Below are 14481 nucleotides of genomic sequence, written 5' to 3'. Positions count from 1 at the left end.
GACGAGGAGGCGGGTCAGTCAACACCGTCTGGCATCGCTCAACCCATCGCAACTCCGCTGTGCATAAAGCGCAGGCTCGGCCCAGGATTACGCTCAACATCACCGCAACGCAGCTAAAGCAGAGAAGCTGGAGGCGGATGCGTCGGTCTGCTGAATTGTCGGCAAGATGCGTGGCGGGCTGGCACAAGCTTGATCATGGCTGCAAGTGCCTTCGGCACATCACCCGCGCAGACCTCCTCTCCGACACCGAGAGTCCGCAGCCGTGTCCAAGGGGTAGGCTGCAGGCTGTTGGCCTCCTCGCAGGGTGAGCACCGAACGCTGATACAACGGTGAGGTGGCTGGCGTCATCAAAGATAGGTAAAGGAGGGGGAGAAAGAAGCGAAAAGTTCGATCGTCGCCATCAGCAACACAAAGACTGAGGAACAGAGCAGTGTGCGTGGGCGCGTGTGGATACGTGCCCTCGCAACGAAAGGAATTTCTTGTTTCAGTTTTCTTCCGTCGAAGAGGTCAAATGGGGGAAAGAGAGCGCAACTGTTTTTCATACGCTGTATGGCCCTCTTTTTTTTTATTCTCACTTGCATCGTTGCCTGTACGCAAGGCACTGTGTGCGCGTGTCGTAGGTCTTGTATGATGGCGAAGAAGTCTTCACCGTGCTCTGTTTGATTTAATTTTCTTTTTTATCTGCAATGTTGAGTTGGCCTGTGTGTCGGCCTTCTTCCTCGTTTGCAGGTTCAGGGGAGTCGTCAAAATGGCTTCAGTCGTTGGGAAGAGCAAGCCTTGGAAAGGCGCACGGGAGAGGTTGCGAGACAAACGGCCTCGAGGATGGCCAAGAGTCAAGTGGCCGGAGGTGATGTCGCTCACACCTGTAGAGTGAGCCACCGACTTGTTTGCTTGCGGTACGGCAACTGCACTTTGGGCGGGAATAGTGTGGGAAAGGTAAAGTGAGAAGATAGAAAGTGGACGAATACGGTGAGCGTCTGGGCATGAGGAATGTGTGGGAGAGCAAAAGTGTGCGTGTCTAGTGTCCCGCGTCCCCCTAAGTGTCGACTTCTCCCCTTTTCCCCTCCTTCAGCTTCCCAGACCACCACCACCACCGCCTCAGCTTCGTTCTTTACAGCCTACTACACACCTCCCTCTCCTTTTCACCTCAAAAAACGCGCAATTTCTTAACTATCTATATGTGCATACATATACCGGCGGCTATTAGGGCTTCGTAGTCTTTCTTTCCCTCTCTCCCTCCCCGCCCCAATGCGCCACGAATGAGGTGACGTGGGGTGGTGGCGACGGGAACGGCGAGCGGCGCCGGGAGGAGGAAAAGACGGCCAGCAATCAAGTCTGACACTCACACCAAGGTACACACAGGCGGAGAGGAATGAATTGGAAGGGGAAGGTGGGGGTCTTCTTACACCTCGCTGTGTTTTTCTCTCGCTTTCATATGGAAGCCAAAGGCCCCTCCCCCTCTAACAAAAAAAAAATGACGGGGATCACAACAGAATACGGGCCTTGTGTATTACCTCTGCTCTCCTCTGCTTTTATTCTTTTCAATCTTCTTCTTTAGTTTTTCTTTTTTCGGTTTTTTTTGGGGGAGAGGAGGTGGGAGTGGGTGGGGGTGGGGTGGGGGCTTTCTGCCTTTTTGTGCGTTTGAGAGTACCTGAACGCGGCGAACGAAAGAAACGTGCGCGCGGAAAGAAATGTGTGCGCTTCACGCGTTGCACTTTTTTCTTGTTGTCTGCCTAGATGTCAAGGATGATGGGGCCGTTTTCTTCTCTGCGTGGTGTGTGAGGGCACCTTGTCTTTCTCACGCGCACTTTGCAGGTGTTCGAATCGGTCATGAGTACCCTCGCATTCTTTTAGTTTTTCCCCCAAGTGCATGCTGAATAACTCGGTGGGGAAGGAAAAGGAACATCCCTTCTTTGATGGAAAAGTGATCACCAGAAGGGCGTGCGAGTATGTTTAAATGCACGGACCCTCCTTCCGGCTTGCTCCAGCGCGCCTTTGTGCGTGTGGCGACGGCTCACTGGCGACTCTCCTCTCTGTGAGTGCATCAACGGGGCTTTCCAACTGCCTGCTTATCTTGTTCCTCGTGATGCACGTCTTCCTCTCCAAATGGCTCGACCATCTCTCTCTCTCGTTTTCCCTGATACCAGGCCGTTGGCACACACACACCCATAACGTATACGGCACCTATCGCGCACCCGAATCGGGTAGAGAAGAAAAAAAGGAACAAAAACGAGACGCGGAGATTGTGACCCTCTTCTCACAGAATAAAAAAAGCGAGCCTCGGTTCCGTTAACTCGCTTACTTGAATACTGCACGTGCACACGCCCAGGCGATTCCTCACGCGGGGCAGCTCGAATTTTGGATCGCTCGCTTTTTTTTTGGGGGGGGCGGGTGACAGCGAGAAGGCGTGAGCGCGCATCTGTGCATGCGTGTTCCAATAGACCAGAGTTGCATAGAATTGACGCGATAGAGAGAGAACGGTGGTCCTGTGCTCTCAAGCCACATAGAGGTACCCTCCCACCACCACTCTTCTACTTCCATACATATCCACTTCCCCCCTCACACACACACGCACGCGCAGATGCTGTCAAAGATTCACCGCGTAGAGCTCGACAACTTCAAGAGCTACTACGGCAAAGCCGTCATCGGGCCCTTCAAGGATTTCACATGCGTTGTTGGACCCAACGGCGCCGGGAAGTCCAACTTGATGGACGCGCTGAGCTTCGTGCTGAGCAGCACCGTCACACAGACGAGTGCCTCATCGATGCGCGGTAAGTCCGCCGTCGACTTCATTCATCGCAAGGCAAAGACAGCGGGTAACGGGTGCCGCGTGACTTTGGTGATGCGCCATCCGGCCTCGAAGAGGGCAGTTGCTGCCGCTGCAGTACCGGCTGGCGACGAGTCGGGCAAAAGCGATACCGCTGCGTCCGCTGCCCGTCGTGGCGCGGTCGTCGCCGACGACGGGGAGCACGTTCATCACAGCAGCACCGTCGAGACCTCTTTTACTCGCCAAGTCGATGTGCAGGGTACGGTCTCATGCCTGCTCAACGGCAAGCCAGTGACAGAGAAGGAGTACGTGGCCGCGCTTACCGAGCACCGCATTGGCGCCCGTGTTGACACGTTTCTCGTGTTTCAGCATCAGGTGGAGGCGGTCGCGCAGAAGAAGGCGAAGCAGCTGACGGAACTACTCGAGCAGGTCAGCGGCAGTGGTGAGCTTCATGGTGAGTACGCTACCAAGAAGGCCGCACTGGAGAGGGCCAACGAGGCGCTGACGAGTGCGTCTCTCGAAAAGCGCGGGGCTGCCGTGGCGGTGCATCAAATGCGACTAGCCAAGAAGGAGGCGGAGCGCTACGAGGAGCTGCATCAGCAGCTGACGAGCGTCAGGCAAGAGCTAGCCCTCTCCGAGCTCTTCGCCGTCGAAACGGAACTTGAGAAGCGCAAGGAAGAGCTGCAGCAGCGCCGCGACGCGCTTGCGGAACTGGAAAAGAGCATTGCAACAGAGCAGACAATCCGGGAGATGAAGCGGACGTACGCGACCCGGCACAAGACGTACTTGGAGGAGCTGAAAAAGGCGCGTAAGTCTGCCGATGATCTGCGGCTTAAGCACAGCACGGTGGAGCGCATCAAAGCCGCCCTGGCGCACCTAACCCGCAAGGCAGAGCTGCAGCGACAGGAGCTGGAAGCGGCGCAGAAGGCGACAACTGTCCGCACTGTCGAGGCGGAGCGGCTTGAGGGGCAGTTGAAGAAGCAAAAAGCGCTGCTTGACACTTTTGAAAAGCGCTGCGTCGCTGACGACACGAAGCGAGTCACGCTGAACACCGTGCTCAATCAGCAGCAGCTGGATGAGTACCGGCAACTGCGGAAGGAGGCGGAGTGCGCGACCGTGATGCTACGCCAGCGCCGGGAGACGGTGCTGCGGCAACGCGACTCCGCACAGGAGGCCCTGAAACAATGCGACAGAGCCGCGGAGGCACACCAGCAGCAGATGAAGGACGTCAGCCAGGCCATTGAGACGGCCGCGAAGTACGGGGCTGAACTGCAGCAGCGCCGCAACGAGTTGGAGGAAACGGTGAGCACGCTCAAGGTCCAGCTCACGGAAGCCAGTAAGGACCTTGAAACAATGCAGAAGAAAAACAAAGCACGGGAGGTGGAGTTGGCACGACTGCAGGAACAGTTGCACGAGCTGCGCTACATGAAAGACACAAGCAAGCAGAACGCGCGCATGGCGGACGCTCTCCAGGCCTTGCGCTCTCTCTTCCCAATCCGCGGACGCATGGTGGATCTGTGCACGGTGCCCAACGAGCGGCACCGCAACGCGGTCACGGTGGCCATGGGCAAAAACCTCGAGGGGATCGTTGTGGAGACGACCGCGGTGGCAATTCGCTGCGTCAAGTATCTGAAGGAGCAGCGCATGCCGCCCATGACGTTTCTGCCGTTGGACGCAGTGAAAGGCAAGGCTGTTGACGACCGTCTGCGCACATTTAGTGGCACATGCAAGCCCATTGTCGATGTGGTTCGCTTTGAGCCTGAGCTGGAGCCGGCGGTGCGGTATACACTGGGTCAGACGCTGCTGTGCGACACGGTTGCCGAGGCCAAGTCGGTTGCCTACGGCCGCGACGGGGAGCGCTTCAAGGTGGTGACGCTGGACGGCACAGTCCTCCTGAAGAACGGGTCTGTGCAAGGTGGTTTGGCCTCCGTACAGAGCCGCGCCCGCAAGTGGGACGAGAAGAAGTACGAGGACCTTCGCGTTGCCCGCGACCGCCTGTTGAGCGAGGCCGCCGCAGGTGGTGAGGCAGAGCTGGCTCGCATCCAGATCTCGATTCGGGACATGGAGGCGCGGCGCGAGTTTGCTGAGAAGCGCGTCGCTGTAGTGCACACGGAGCAATGCGCTAACGACACCAAGACGCAGCGGCTGACGGAGGAGCTGGCGAAGCTGGAAAGCCGCGGAGCCGATTTCGCGACGCGGCACAAGGGATACGCGGCGGAGCTGCAGGTGATGCACAAGGAGCTGCTGGAGCTCTCCAAGTCGATCTCGCGCGTCGAGGGACAGGTTTTTGCTGACTTCCAGAAGAAGGTGGGCATCCCCAACCTGCTAAACCTGGAAGGACAGCAAACGCAAGAGGCAAAGCAGCGCGCCGAGACCCGGCAGCAGCTGCTACTCGTGATCCACAAGCTGGAGAGCTCGCTCGAGATGGAGGTGAAGCAGGTCGGCGACGCGAAGATCGCCGATTTGGAGGAGGCGTGTGCGCGGCTGCACAAGGAAAAGGAGCAGTGCAAAAAGGACCTCACCGATTACAAAGCGCTCGTGGAGAAGGCGGAGCGGCAGCACCAGGAGACGAGGAAGACGGCTGCGCAGAGCCGCACCGAGCTCGACTCGCTGGAGCAGCAGATTCGAAACGCGACTCGAAACTCCGAGACTGATCTGGCTCGTGTCGCCCAGGCGCGGAAGCTCGTCACAGGCATTCAGCTTGCCTGCGACTCTCTGCGGTTGCGTCGGCTGAACCTGGTGCGCCGCTGCCAGATGGACGAAATCGGTATTCCACTGAAGCCGGCGGCCAGCAGCGGAGCGAAACGCGCGCGCGGCGAGGATACGGGCGCGGCCACCCGTGCCTCCTCCGGGCTGCCTACGCCGTCGTCGCGCCAAAGGTCCAGCGCCACGGGGAGCCGCACGCAAATTCTTCTCTCCGAGCCGTTCACACTGCTTGTCGAAGGCGGAGCGAGCCAGAGCGGCGTTCGCGGAGCAACGAGCGCCGCATCTTCTTTTGCCTCCTCGCCGGCCCTCGACTCAGAAACGACCATGTGCATCGACTTCTCCTCGCTCACGGAGGCACAGCGGGTGGCGGCAGCGGACCGGGCTCAGTTTTCTGCGTACAGCCACCATGCCCAGGCGCAGCTGGAGGCGCTCGCCGCCGAGATGGAGTCTCTGGCGCCAAATATGAAGGCCGCCTCGCGCGTCATGGCATCGGAAGATCGTCTTGGGGCGTCGTCGACGCTGCTCGACGAGGCCCGCGATATGGCCCGTGTGGCCAACAAGGAATTCACCCGCGTCAAAGAGCAGCGCACGGCGCGCTTCATGGAGATGTTCGAGAAGGTGGCGGCCACAGTGGACCGGGTGTACCGCGAGCTCACCATGGGCACCCGCGCTCATGCAGTGCACGGCTCGGCGTACCTTAGCCTGGAGAATGTGGAGGAGCCGTACCTCGGCGGCACCACCTACCACGCCACACCGCCTCTCAAGCGCTTCATGCCGATGGAGCTGCTCTCCGGCGGCGAGCGCACCATGGCGGCGCTGGCGCTTCTCTTTGCGATCCACGAAGTCTCCCCGACGCCCTTCTTCGTGCTGGATGAGGTGGACGCGGCGCTAGACGCCGGCAATGTAGAGAAACTTGCGAGCTACCTTCGCAAAAACTGCCAGTCGTGCCAGTTCGTCGTGGTTTCGCTGAAGGAACAGCTTTACCACATGGCAGATATGCTGCTGGGCGTTATGAAGGACAAGGATCGGGAGAGCTCCAAGGTGATCACCATGGACCTGCGTGGCTACGCGTACTAGCGTGCACAAAAACAACCACACGCAGAAAAGGAAAAAAAAAAGCGAGCTCTGCGGGGAAAAGACGGACGAAAAGACAGTCGCCTCTGGCAAGCAGCGATGCTACAATGGCTGGGTGTGAATAAAGAACAAGGGCAAGCAATGACTCACCTCTACGCATCATACCTTCGTACCTTCGACCACTTCGGGCCACTTCGATTCGGCTTCCTTTCGTCCCTTCTCGTGCGCTCGTGCTCGTACGTCTCCTATTCGTGCGAAGCGCACCCATATTGGCACACCACGACGAAGCAGGTCGACGGGGCGGCGATGGCAGGAAGCAGTCGCTGGAAAGCCCCTATCCTGTCCTCCTCCCCGCATGTCGAGCATTTGTTACGCTGCTTTTGTGGCCGTCGCCACTCCAGCGTACGGTTTGTACAAGGGTACGCGAACGCTCGTGTTTTTCTTCGCAGTCTCCTACTCTTCCGTTCTCCGTCTATCTTTATGTTTCTTGTTTTGCGCCCACTCAAGTGTCGCAGGAGGCGGAGGCGGAGGTGGATGGGGAGTGCACCTGTTGTTGTTCTTCCCCCACCCCACCCCCGTATGTGAGCCGAAACGTAGGAGGTGCTCTCGCTCGCTCGCTCGTGTTTCCTCTGCCGCTGCTCGGCACACTCCTCCTTTTCAACAACGATAGAATTGCTGTGATACAGAGCTACAGAGGGAGTCCACCCGGCCCCGCCCCGCCCCCCCCCCCTCGTCGTTGTTGTCTGTTTCTGTCTCCCCCCCCCCAACCCACTCACCGGTATATGTGTTTGCACCTCCGCAAGGCCAAGAAAGGGGCAGAGTCCATTCTTTTCCCCTCCCCCCCCCCATAGACGGTCTTTTCCACCTTTTTTGTAATCTCACTTTCTATGTTTGTTTTTACCCCCCTCCCTCCTCTCTCTTGGGGAGTAGGGCCTCGCGCCTCTGATGTTTCCTGCACTTTTTTTTGTTCGTGCGTGTGTGTGTGCGTGGAGGGGGAGCGTACCTTTGTGATTCCAGCTGTCACGGATGATGGTATTCCCGGCAGGTGTGCGCGTGTGAGTGGTACGCATATCATGAGCAGAAGGCACCAACAGTCAGAAGTGCTCGCATGCACAACACGCGCGCATGCGTTGTTTGCGTGAGAGGCGGCGCGACGTAGTTCATGTGCTCTCGAACCCTGCTCGCGTGATCAGCCCGCGTCTAATGTAACGGCAAGTCACCCACGCGCAGCCTTGACCGCCGCAATCTGAAGTGGAGCGACGACAAATGGGGGGTGCCGGCGCAACCACTGTGTCTAATGCTGCACGCACCATCAGGTCCATGACCTCGTACTTCTCCCCTCCCCCTCCTCTGCTCTTTTTCTTCGATGGCGCGCATTACGGCTCACTTAAGTCGGACTGTTTCCAACGCGCTGTTGTCTCCGCTTGTAACATTGATTTGGTTTTGCGCGAAAATCATTCGCTATCGCGGTTATCAAAAAGGCCTGGCGTGCACTCCAAGCGACGCGCCTGCGTTAGCGGTCGTTATTCCACTGGTGCGTCAAACTGCTTCGGCACCCCGATAAATCTGCCGTTGGCCACTGTTGCCCCCCCCTCCCCCTCGTTTTTCACTCAACGTAAGCGCACTACGGTACCTGACCCAGCAACCCAGCCGCCATGGGAGAGAAGCAGTCGAAGGGGTACTGGCAGGAGGACGAGGATGCGCCGGCATGCAACGGGTGCGGCTGCGTCTTTTCCACCACGGTGCGCCGCCACCACTGCCGCAACTGCGGCTACGTCTTATGTGGTGACTGCTCGCGGCACCGGGCTGCCATTCCGATGCGGGGCATAACGGAACCAGAGCGCGTCTGTGACGCGTGCTATCTTGCTCTACGCAACAGCAACATGGCAGGGAGCAGTCTCAGCAAGGGAGGTATGGTGCCCATCGTCAACCCAAGTGAAGCGGCCAATCGACCAGCTGCGTGGGCGGCAGGCGGCACCGCCGGCGGTCCATCAGCCGACCCGAGAATGTCGGATGCAGCCGGTGTCGCGGCTGAAGCGCAGCCATCGAGTACCGCGCCAGAGCTGACCGAGGAGCAGCGAAAGGCGGAAGAATACTACCATAACCTGTACGGCGGTGGCGCCGGTGATCATGGCGACAACGACGCCGCAGGGACTGCCGGGACTCACCAGGGGACGATCAGCCCGGAGGCGCTGGAGAAGGAGCTGCTCATCCAGCGCTGGAACACGGTGCGGCAGGCCACCGTCTACGTTGACATTCTCGTGCAGCAGTCGGAGCGCGTGGAGCCGGATACGGCGGTGGAGTACAGTCGTGAGACGGAGGCTCTCACCCTGGAGCCGGAGCTACCCATCAACCAGCTCGGCACTCGGATGTTGCCGTTGCCGCCGCCCACCACCGATAGCGCTCGCTACCTCGTAGAGCCAGTGACGATCATTGGAATGCCCAGTACCACACTGGAAAAGGTGGCCGCGGATCTGAAACAGCGGCTTGCGACGCGGATGCCAACACATGCATTAACACGTGAGCCGGCCGACAACTTTGTGGGCTATTAGAGGTGGCGGCGTGCTTTCTTCTGCTTCGTTCCCTTTTTTTCTGGTGGCACACATTCATAATGTGATGTACGTGTTTAGGTGAAAGGCGCCGATGAGGGGAAGCAACAGCATGCACTGTTGCGCGTGCCGTTGAGTGTGTGTATGTGCGTATGCGTGCGTGCGTGTCGCGCTTTTTCTTCTTGGCCCTCTCCCCTCCCGTCGCCGTGTTTCCAAGGCGCGTTGTCTTCTGCTTGGTGCTCCGTCTCTCCCTATTGTGCTAGTGATAAGAAAGTCAAATTCTTTCTTTTAGTTGCTGCGGTTGTGGTCTTCAGCGCTGTGGCTGGCGTCGCTGTCGACCCGCGGAAGTTGTACATTGGAATCGCACACGTCTCGCTTCCCGTGGCCCTCTTCCTTCGCTTCTCTTACCGCAGACACATGCACCGTGCGGTGCGGTGAACAATGTCTCTTCGAGCACTTCTTTCGGTTTCCATTAGGTGATGTGCCCTGGTAGGATCCCGCCTATGCCTCCATCGAAGGTATGTGCTCCCTCGTCCCCAATGCGGCGACTCTTCGCCTCTCCCCTGCTCTTTCCTCTTCTCACTCTGCCTCTCTTTTTCTGCAAGGAGAACGGAGGCTGCCGAGATTATACATAACTAGAAACGAAAACAAAACGACCGGCAGCACGCACGCAGACGCGCCCGTGGGCCACTCGTCACGCACGAGCGCGTGCCTCCTTTTTCTTTTGGTGAGAAGGCCAGTCTGAGCCCCCATCCATCGCTGCAACGGCCGCACGTAGAGAGGCCTGTTGGGCGGCACGCCCTTGGAGAGTTTGTGGGCGTTAGGAGCACGGCGTACTCTCGTTCAATAGCACCATGATGCGCTCCAGCGGGGTGGCGCGGCGCCAGATGCGTCCCTACTACAATCTGCCCTCCAAGTCGGAGCACGGGCGCCGCATGACCGGCTTTCTCACACCGTATCGCCACTGGATGTGGAAGCAGAACGAGCTCTGGCGCAACGTGCATGAGGCTCAGTTTGAGCATCTACGAAAGTTGTACAAGCGGCAGTGGCTCGAGTCGTTCCGCGTCAACGCGGACGAGTACATTTACAAGTACAACATCACCAAATCCGCGCAGCTAGCGCAGTGGGAGCACGAGATGCAGGGTCAGGAGCGCAAGCGTCGCGAGTCGCAGCAGCTGGCACAGGGCCGCCAAGCGTTGAAGAAGAAGCACCTAGACCTGCTGCGCGAGTTCCACGAGCGGCAGTTCTTCTACTGGTACGAGCGTGCGAGCGAGCGTCTGCAGTACATGACCCACATCAACTACATCTCACAAGCCAGCATTCAGGAGCACATCGACCGCGAGCTGGACAAGTACACGGTGGGGTCGAAGGCGCCGTACCCGCTCAACTTTGCTGGCCAGATGCCGATGCTGGAAGACAAGGACGGCAACATTGCGCAAGTGCCTTCGAATCTAATGACGAACCACGCTACGGAGAACCCAGATGGCGGGGCCACCATGTACGAGGCACCAGAGGGCACCGCCGTCGCGGAAGAGAAGCTGCTGCAGATGATGGCGTCGGCCCAGGAGGAGGAGTTGCGCATTCGCCCCGAGGATAGTGACGCCTGGTCGGAGTCGATGGAGGACATGGACCGCAGCGAAAGTGCGAGAATCGACTCACGTAAGGTGGCGCGTAGCATGGAGGAGACAGATGAGGAGCGGGAGGTGAATCGGCGCGCCTACATCGATCGCGGCAAGACGGGCTCCAAGACCATTTTCCGCCGCCCAAGGTTAGACGACGATGGCGCCACGCCGCCGAGCGCCGGTGGCACGACGCCAATGAAGCGCCGCAAGTCGAAGATGGACAGGATGCATGCCTTACAGGAGCAGCAGGACGCGGTGGCGGCCAAGGCGACGGCCAAGGCGCTGAAGGACGAAGATAGTGTCGCCAAGGCGACGAAGCGTGGCGAGGTGGCGGAGAATAGAGGCCGCTTGCGCGATCGCATGATCATGCCGTCTCTTGAAACCCTGCAGCAGTCGCCTGAGATGATGGCGCAGAACAAGCCAGGCGGCCGTGTGCGGACACATCACCTCATGGAGAAGGTCTACGGTATCGGGAGGTTCAAGAAAGGTGGTGGCGGGGATGAGGATGCGTAGATGCAGAAGGCGGCGGATTTGTCTGTGCTGGATATTTCGGCGTGTACGTGTCATGCCCGCAAAGAGCATTGAAACAGCAGCAGCACACACACACACACACACCAGGGGCACCCGCAAGGGCAGAAGCGTGTCTCTGCCACCGTTGCTTGCGTTGAAGAAGATCTATATGTGTATCTGGCGGTGAACGGTCTTCCCTTGCGCCACCACCATCTCTCTCTCTCTCTCGTTGTGAGGCACGTTTGGTTTTCCTTTTCCTTGTCGCACGTAACAGCAACCACCAAGCACTCATGCCGGAAGAAAAAAGGAGAGACAACCATTAGCGCAGCTCCGTGTGCTGTCCTCCTGGTGTCGTCCGTGGCACGCCTTGATGTGTGTGCCTGTGTGTGGGGGGGGGGGGAGGGGGGGGGGCGCACACACGCGCCAAAGTGCGAAAAGAAAGAGATCCAACGGCGAGAGTGCTGTTCGCCCTGTTCGTTGGGTAGCCCCAAACCCTTCGACAAGGAGAAGATGAGGGGAGGCGGACGAGGCGAACGGAGTTGTTTGGTTTGATGCAAGCGCCCACATGCGCACGCACACACGCAGCCACACAAATGCGTCACGGTGACACCCTTCATGTGTTTGCAGCTCTTCCTCACTGGCCGCTTCTTCGCCCTCCCCCTCTTAATCCTACGTGGCTGGCCTCTCGGTAGGTCTTTGTCAAGCTACTCTGACCTGTACGTGTGCACTGCGTTCCCTCACCCTTCCATTCCCACCCTGCTCGCCTCTAACCTCGTTTGCACCGCTCATCCGGGCACAGGAGGCGCAGAAGAGCGACACTCTAAGTCACCAGAGCGTGCTGCGTGCTCGTCATTGACTCCTGGAAGGAACGCAAGTTAAGTACAACACGCATCACACCGCTGAGGATTTCACAGAAAAAAAAAGAGCGACCGCCCCCAAGCACTCCCGTAGACCGAATCGACGAAGGCGATCGGCGCCTTATACAGAAGACTGCACAGCGTGGCCGAAAGCCTTTTTCTTTTGCTTAGCATCAGCCACCGCAACGGTAGCGCGACTCAGCAGGATGCAGTCTTATCGTCTCGAGGTGGCCGTGAAGCGAGTGTACGGACTCGACCCGCTCATCGCCAGCGTCGCGTCAACGATTTCTGTGGAGGTGCGCTTCCTCGACTTTCCCCCCATCGTGATACACCCGCAAGGCTACGCTATTGGCGACTCAGTGACATATAACATCTGCCACAAGGCTGACTTTCGAATGAGCAGTGAGCAGGCTGTCGCTGTCTTTCCTGCCATGTGTCAGTGTCAGCTGGTCAGCGTGAAGGAAGGGGCAGTCGTTGGCGCTGCGCGGTGGTCGTGTCCGTGTCCGTTGGTACCGCAACCCGATGCAGCTGCCCAACCTCCCCTGCGCACGTACGCCGACTACGTCATCGGCAACGCTGCCGGTGAGACAGTGGGCTACGCCGATATGAGCTGCCGGGTGCTCTCGCAGGATGCGCCGGCACCGCGGGCATCGGTGATGCCGCTGCCGATCGCTGCACCCCCTGTCCGCGATGCCGAGCCCAGCAGAGAAACGGGCGCCGAGCAGGGCAAGCCGTACATCGTGCGTGTGGTAGTAGGTGAAAGTGATCGGCATCGCCGCCCAAGCCAGCCTCCTCGCTGCGAAGGCGTGCAGGACGCGTCACGCGGGCACGAGGCGACGGCAGCGCGTGCCAGTGTTAGTGATCGTGGCCAGCCGCCAAGGCGTGTGCCGGCCAACACCGCCGAAAAGAGCAGTCTACTTCATCTCCTGCAGTACGATGTGGCGTATCAGCTGCAATCTCTTAGCGAAACCGTCGCGGCAGCGCTGCACCGAGAGCACGATGTGTTGACACGCACGCCACTCAAAGGACCGGACAAGAGTGGCGCCGTCAGCACCTCCCGGCTTACCAAGTCCATCGACAACCATGTGGCATCAATTGTGAGGGTGGCAAACATCATATTGCAGGTGGCAAATCAGCTTGTGGACAACAGCCCTGCCCCACCGCGTATCGGCACTAGTCGTGAGGTGAAGGACATGATACGGCAGTGGCGCAACCCAGTGAACAAGCTGCCGCTTCCCGCTGAAGGCTCCGTAGGCCATTACTTACAGTACGACGTGCTCTACCAACTCCAGTGTTTGGGTACCAACTTGGCGTACATGATCGTTGCCTACCGCGCGGCGCTAGACACACCACTGTCGTCGATCCCTGCACAGCACGTAGAGTACTGCGACGAGCTTGGGCACGAGATTCAGCACCTCACGAAGCACATCAACATTCTCGTCCAATCTAGCGTGGATGGAACGCTCAGCACAGCGGCGCCGTCCATCGTGCCCGAGCCTGTCGCACATGATAAACACCGAAAGAGAAGCAAGGGAAACTCGCAGAGCACACCGCCGGCTGCAGGGCCGCAGCTAGCCCCTCCCAAGTTCACTGGTGCCGCCAAGAGCTTGAGCAGGACTTCCTACTCGTCTTTCAGCAGCACCCGTAGCGCGAGCAGTAGTAGTTTGTCCTCATCTTCCTTGTCATCGTCCTTGAATCGACCGCCAGCGCGGGGGTCGCCGCCGCAGGCGCCAACAGTCGTAACCGTCCCGGCAACTCCGCCGCCAGCCGTGTCATCACAGCAGGCGGCGGCACCCGCGCCGAACGCCACGTCCCAGCCCCTGCCACCGCCGCCTTCCTACAACGCGGCGGCGGCAACAACATCAAGCCAGCAAACGTCGCCTCCACTGCCCACCCAGCCGCCGCCGCCCTACACCGTCGCCGCGCCGTCGGCTCAGTCAACGGCAACGCCACTTCCAACGCCAGCAAAGTCGCGAACGGGGCTCTCGCCCTCCAACTCAATAGAATCCTTCAGCGCGCCAACCGTCCCGTCGCAGGCGAATCAGCTCGTGTCACCCGTCTCTTGGATTAACCAAGAAAGTAACTATCAGTCACCTCCAGTCGCCACGTCGCCACCGTCGCTTCACACCGCGTTGCAGAGCACGGGCATGTACGGCACGGCTTCTTCCACCTTTGCGCCGCAGCCCGTCCTCGCCACCGGCGGCCCACCTGTGCTCCACCCTCCGTACTTGTCCTCGGTGCCTCCACCGCTCGCAACGCCGACTCCCCTGGCGCCGCCAAGCGCTGCACCGTCACCGCCACCAATGGCCGCACCAAAGCTGGCCACGCAGCTGCCGATTCAGCCGCAGTCCCAGGCACCTTTGGCGATTCCCATACCCGTCCCCATCCCACGCTGA

The 14481-nt window shown here is 59.2% G+C and overlaps 4 protein-coding genes across 4 annotated transcripts; all 4 read left to right on the top strand.

Moving 5' to 3' along the window:
• Positions 1-2581: 2581 nt before the first annotated feature.
• On the top strand, positions 2582-6550 carry LDBPK_353560 (structural maintenance of chromosome (SMC) family protein, putative; the record flags this gene model as incomplete). The annotated part of the gene is made up of 1 exon (XM_003864888.1): positions 2582-6550. One exon carries the CDS (start codon positions 2582-2584, stop codon positions 6548-6550), a length of 3969 nt encoding a protein of 1322 aa, XP_003864936.1.
• Positions 6551-8430: 1880 nt separating this feature from the next.
• On the top strand, positions 8431-9099 carry LDBPK_353550 (hypothetical protein, conserved; the record flags this gene model as incomplete). Its single annotated transcript, XM_003864887.1, has 1 exon — positions 8431-9099. One exon carries the CDS (start codon positions 8431-8433, stop codon positions 9097-9099), a length of 669 nt encoding a protein of 222 aa, XP_003864935.1.
• Positions 9100-9950: 851 nt separating this feature from the next.
• Positions 9951-11231, top strand: LDBPK_353540 (hypothetical protein, conserved; the record flags this gene model as incomplete). Its single annotated transcript, XM_003864886.1, has 1 exon — positions 9951-11231. One exon carries the CDS (start codon positions 9951-9953, stop codon positions 11229-11231), a length of 1281 nt encoding a protein of 426 aa, XP_003864934.1.
• Positions 11232-12291: 1060 nt separating this feature from the next.
• Positions 12292-14481, top strand: LDBPK_353530 (hypothetical protein, conserved; the record flags this gene model as incomplete). Its single annotated transcript, XM_003864885.1, has 1 exon — positions 12292-14481. One exon carries the CDS (start codon positions 12292-12294, stop codon positions 14479-14481), a length of 2190 nt encoding a protein of 729 aa, XP_003864933.1.

The sequence above is a fragment of the Leishmania donovani genome, chromosome 35 (assembly GCF_000227135.1).
Source record: "Leishmania donovani BPK282A1 complete genome, chromosome 35".
NCBI classification, from domain to species: Eukaryota; Euglenozoa; class Kinetoplastea; order Trypanosomatida; family Trypanosomatidae; genus Leishmania; species Leishmania donovani.
Note: the sequence above shows the minus strand (reverse complement) of the source record. Positions and strands in the feature narration are given on the sequence as shown.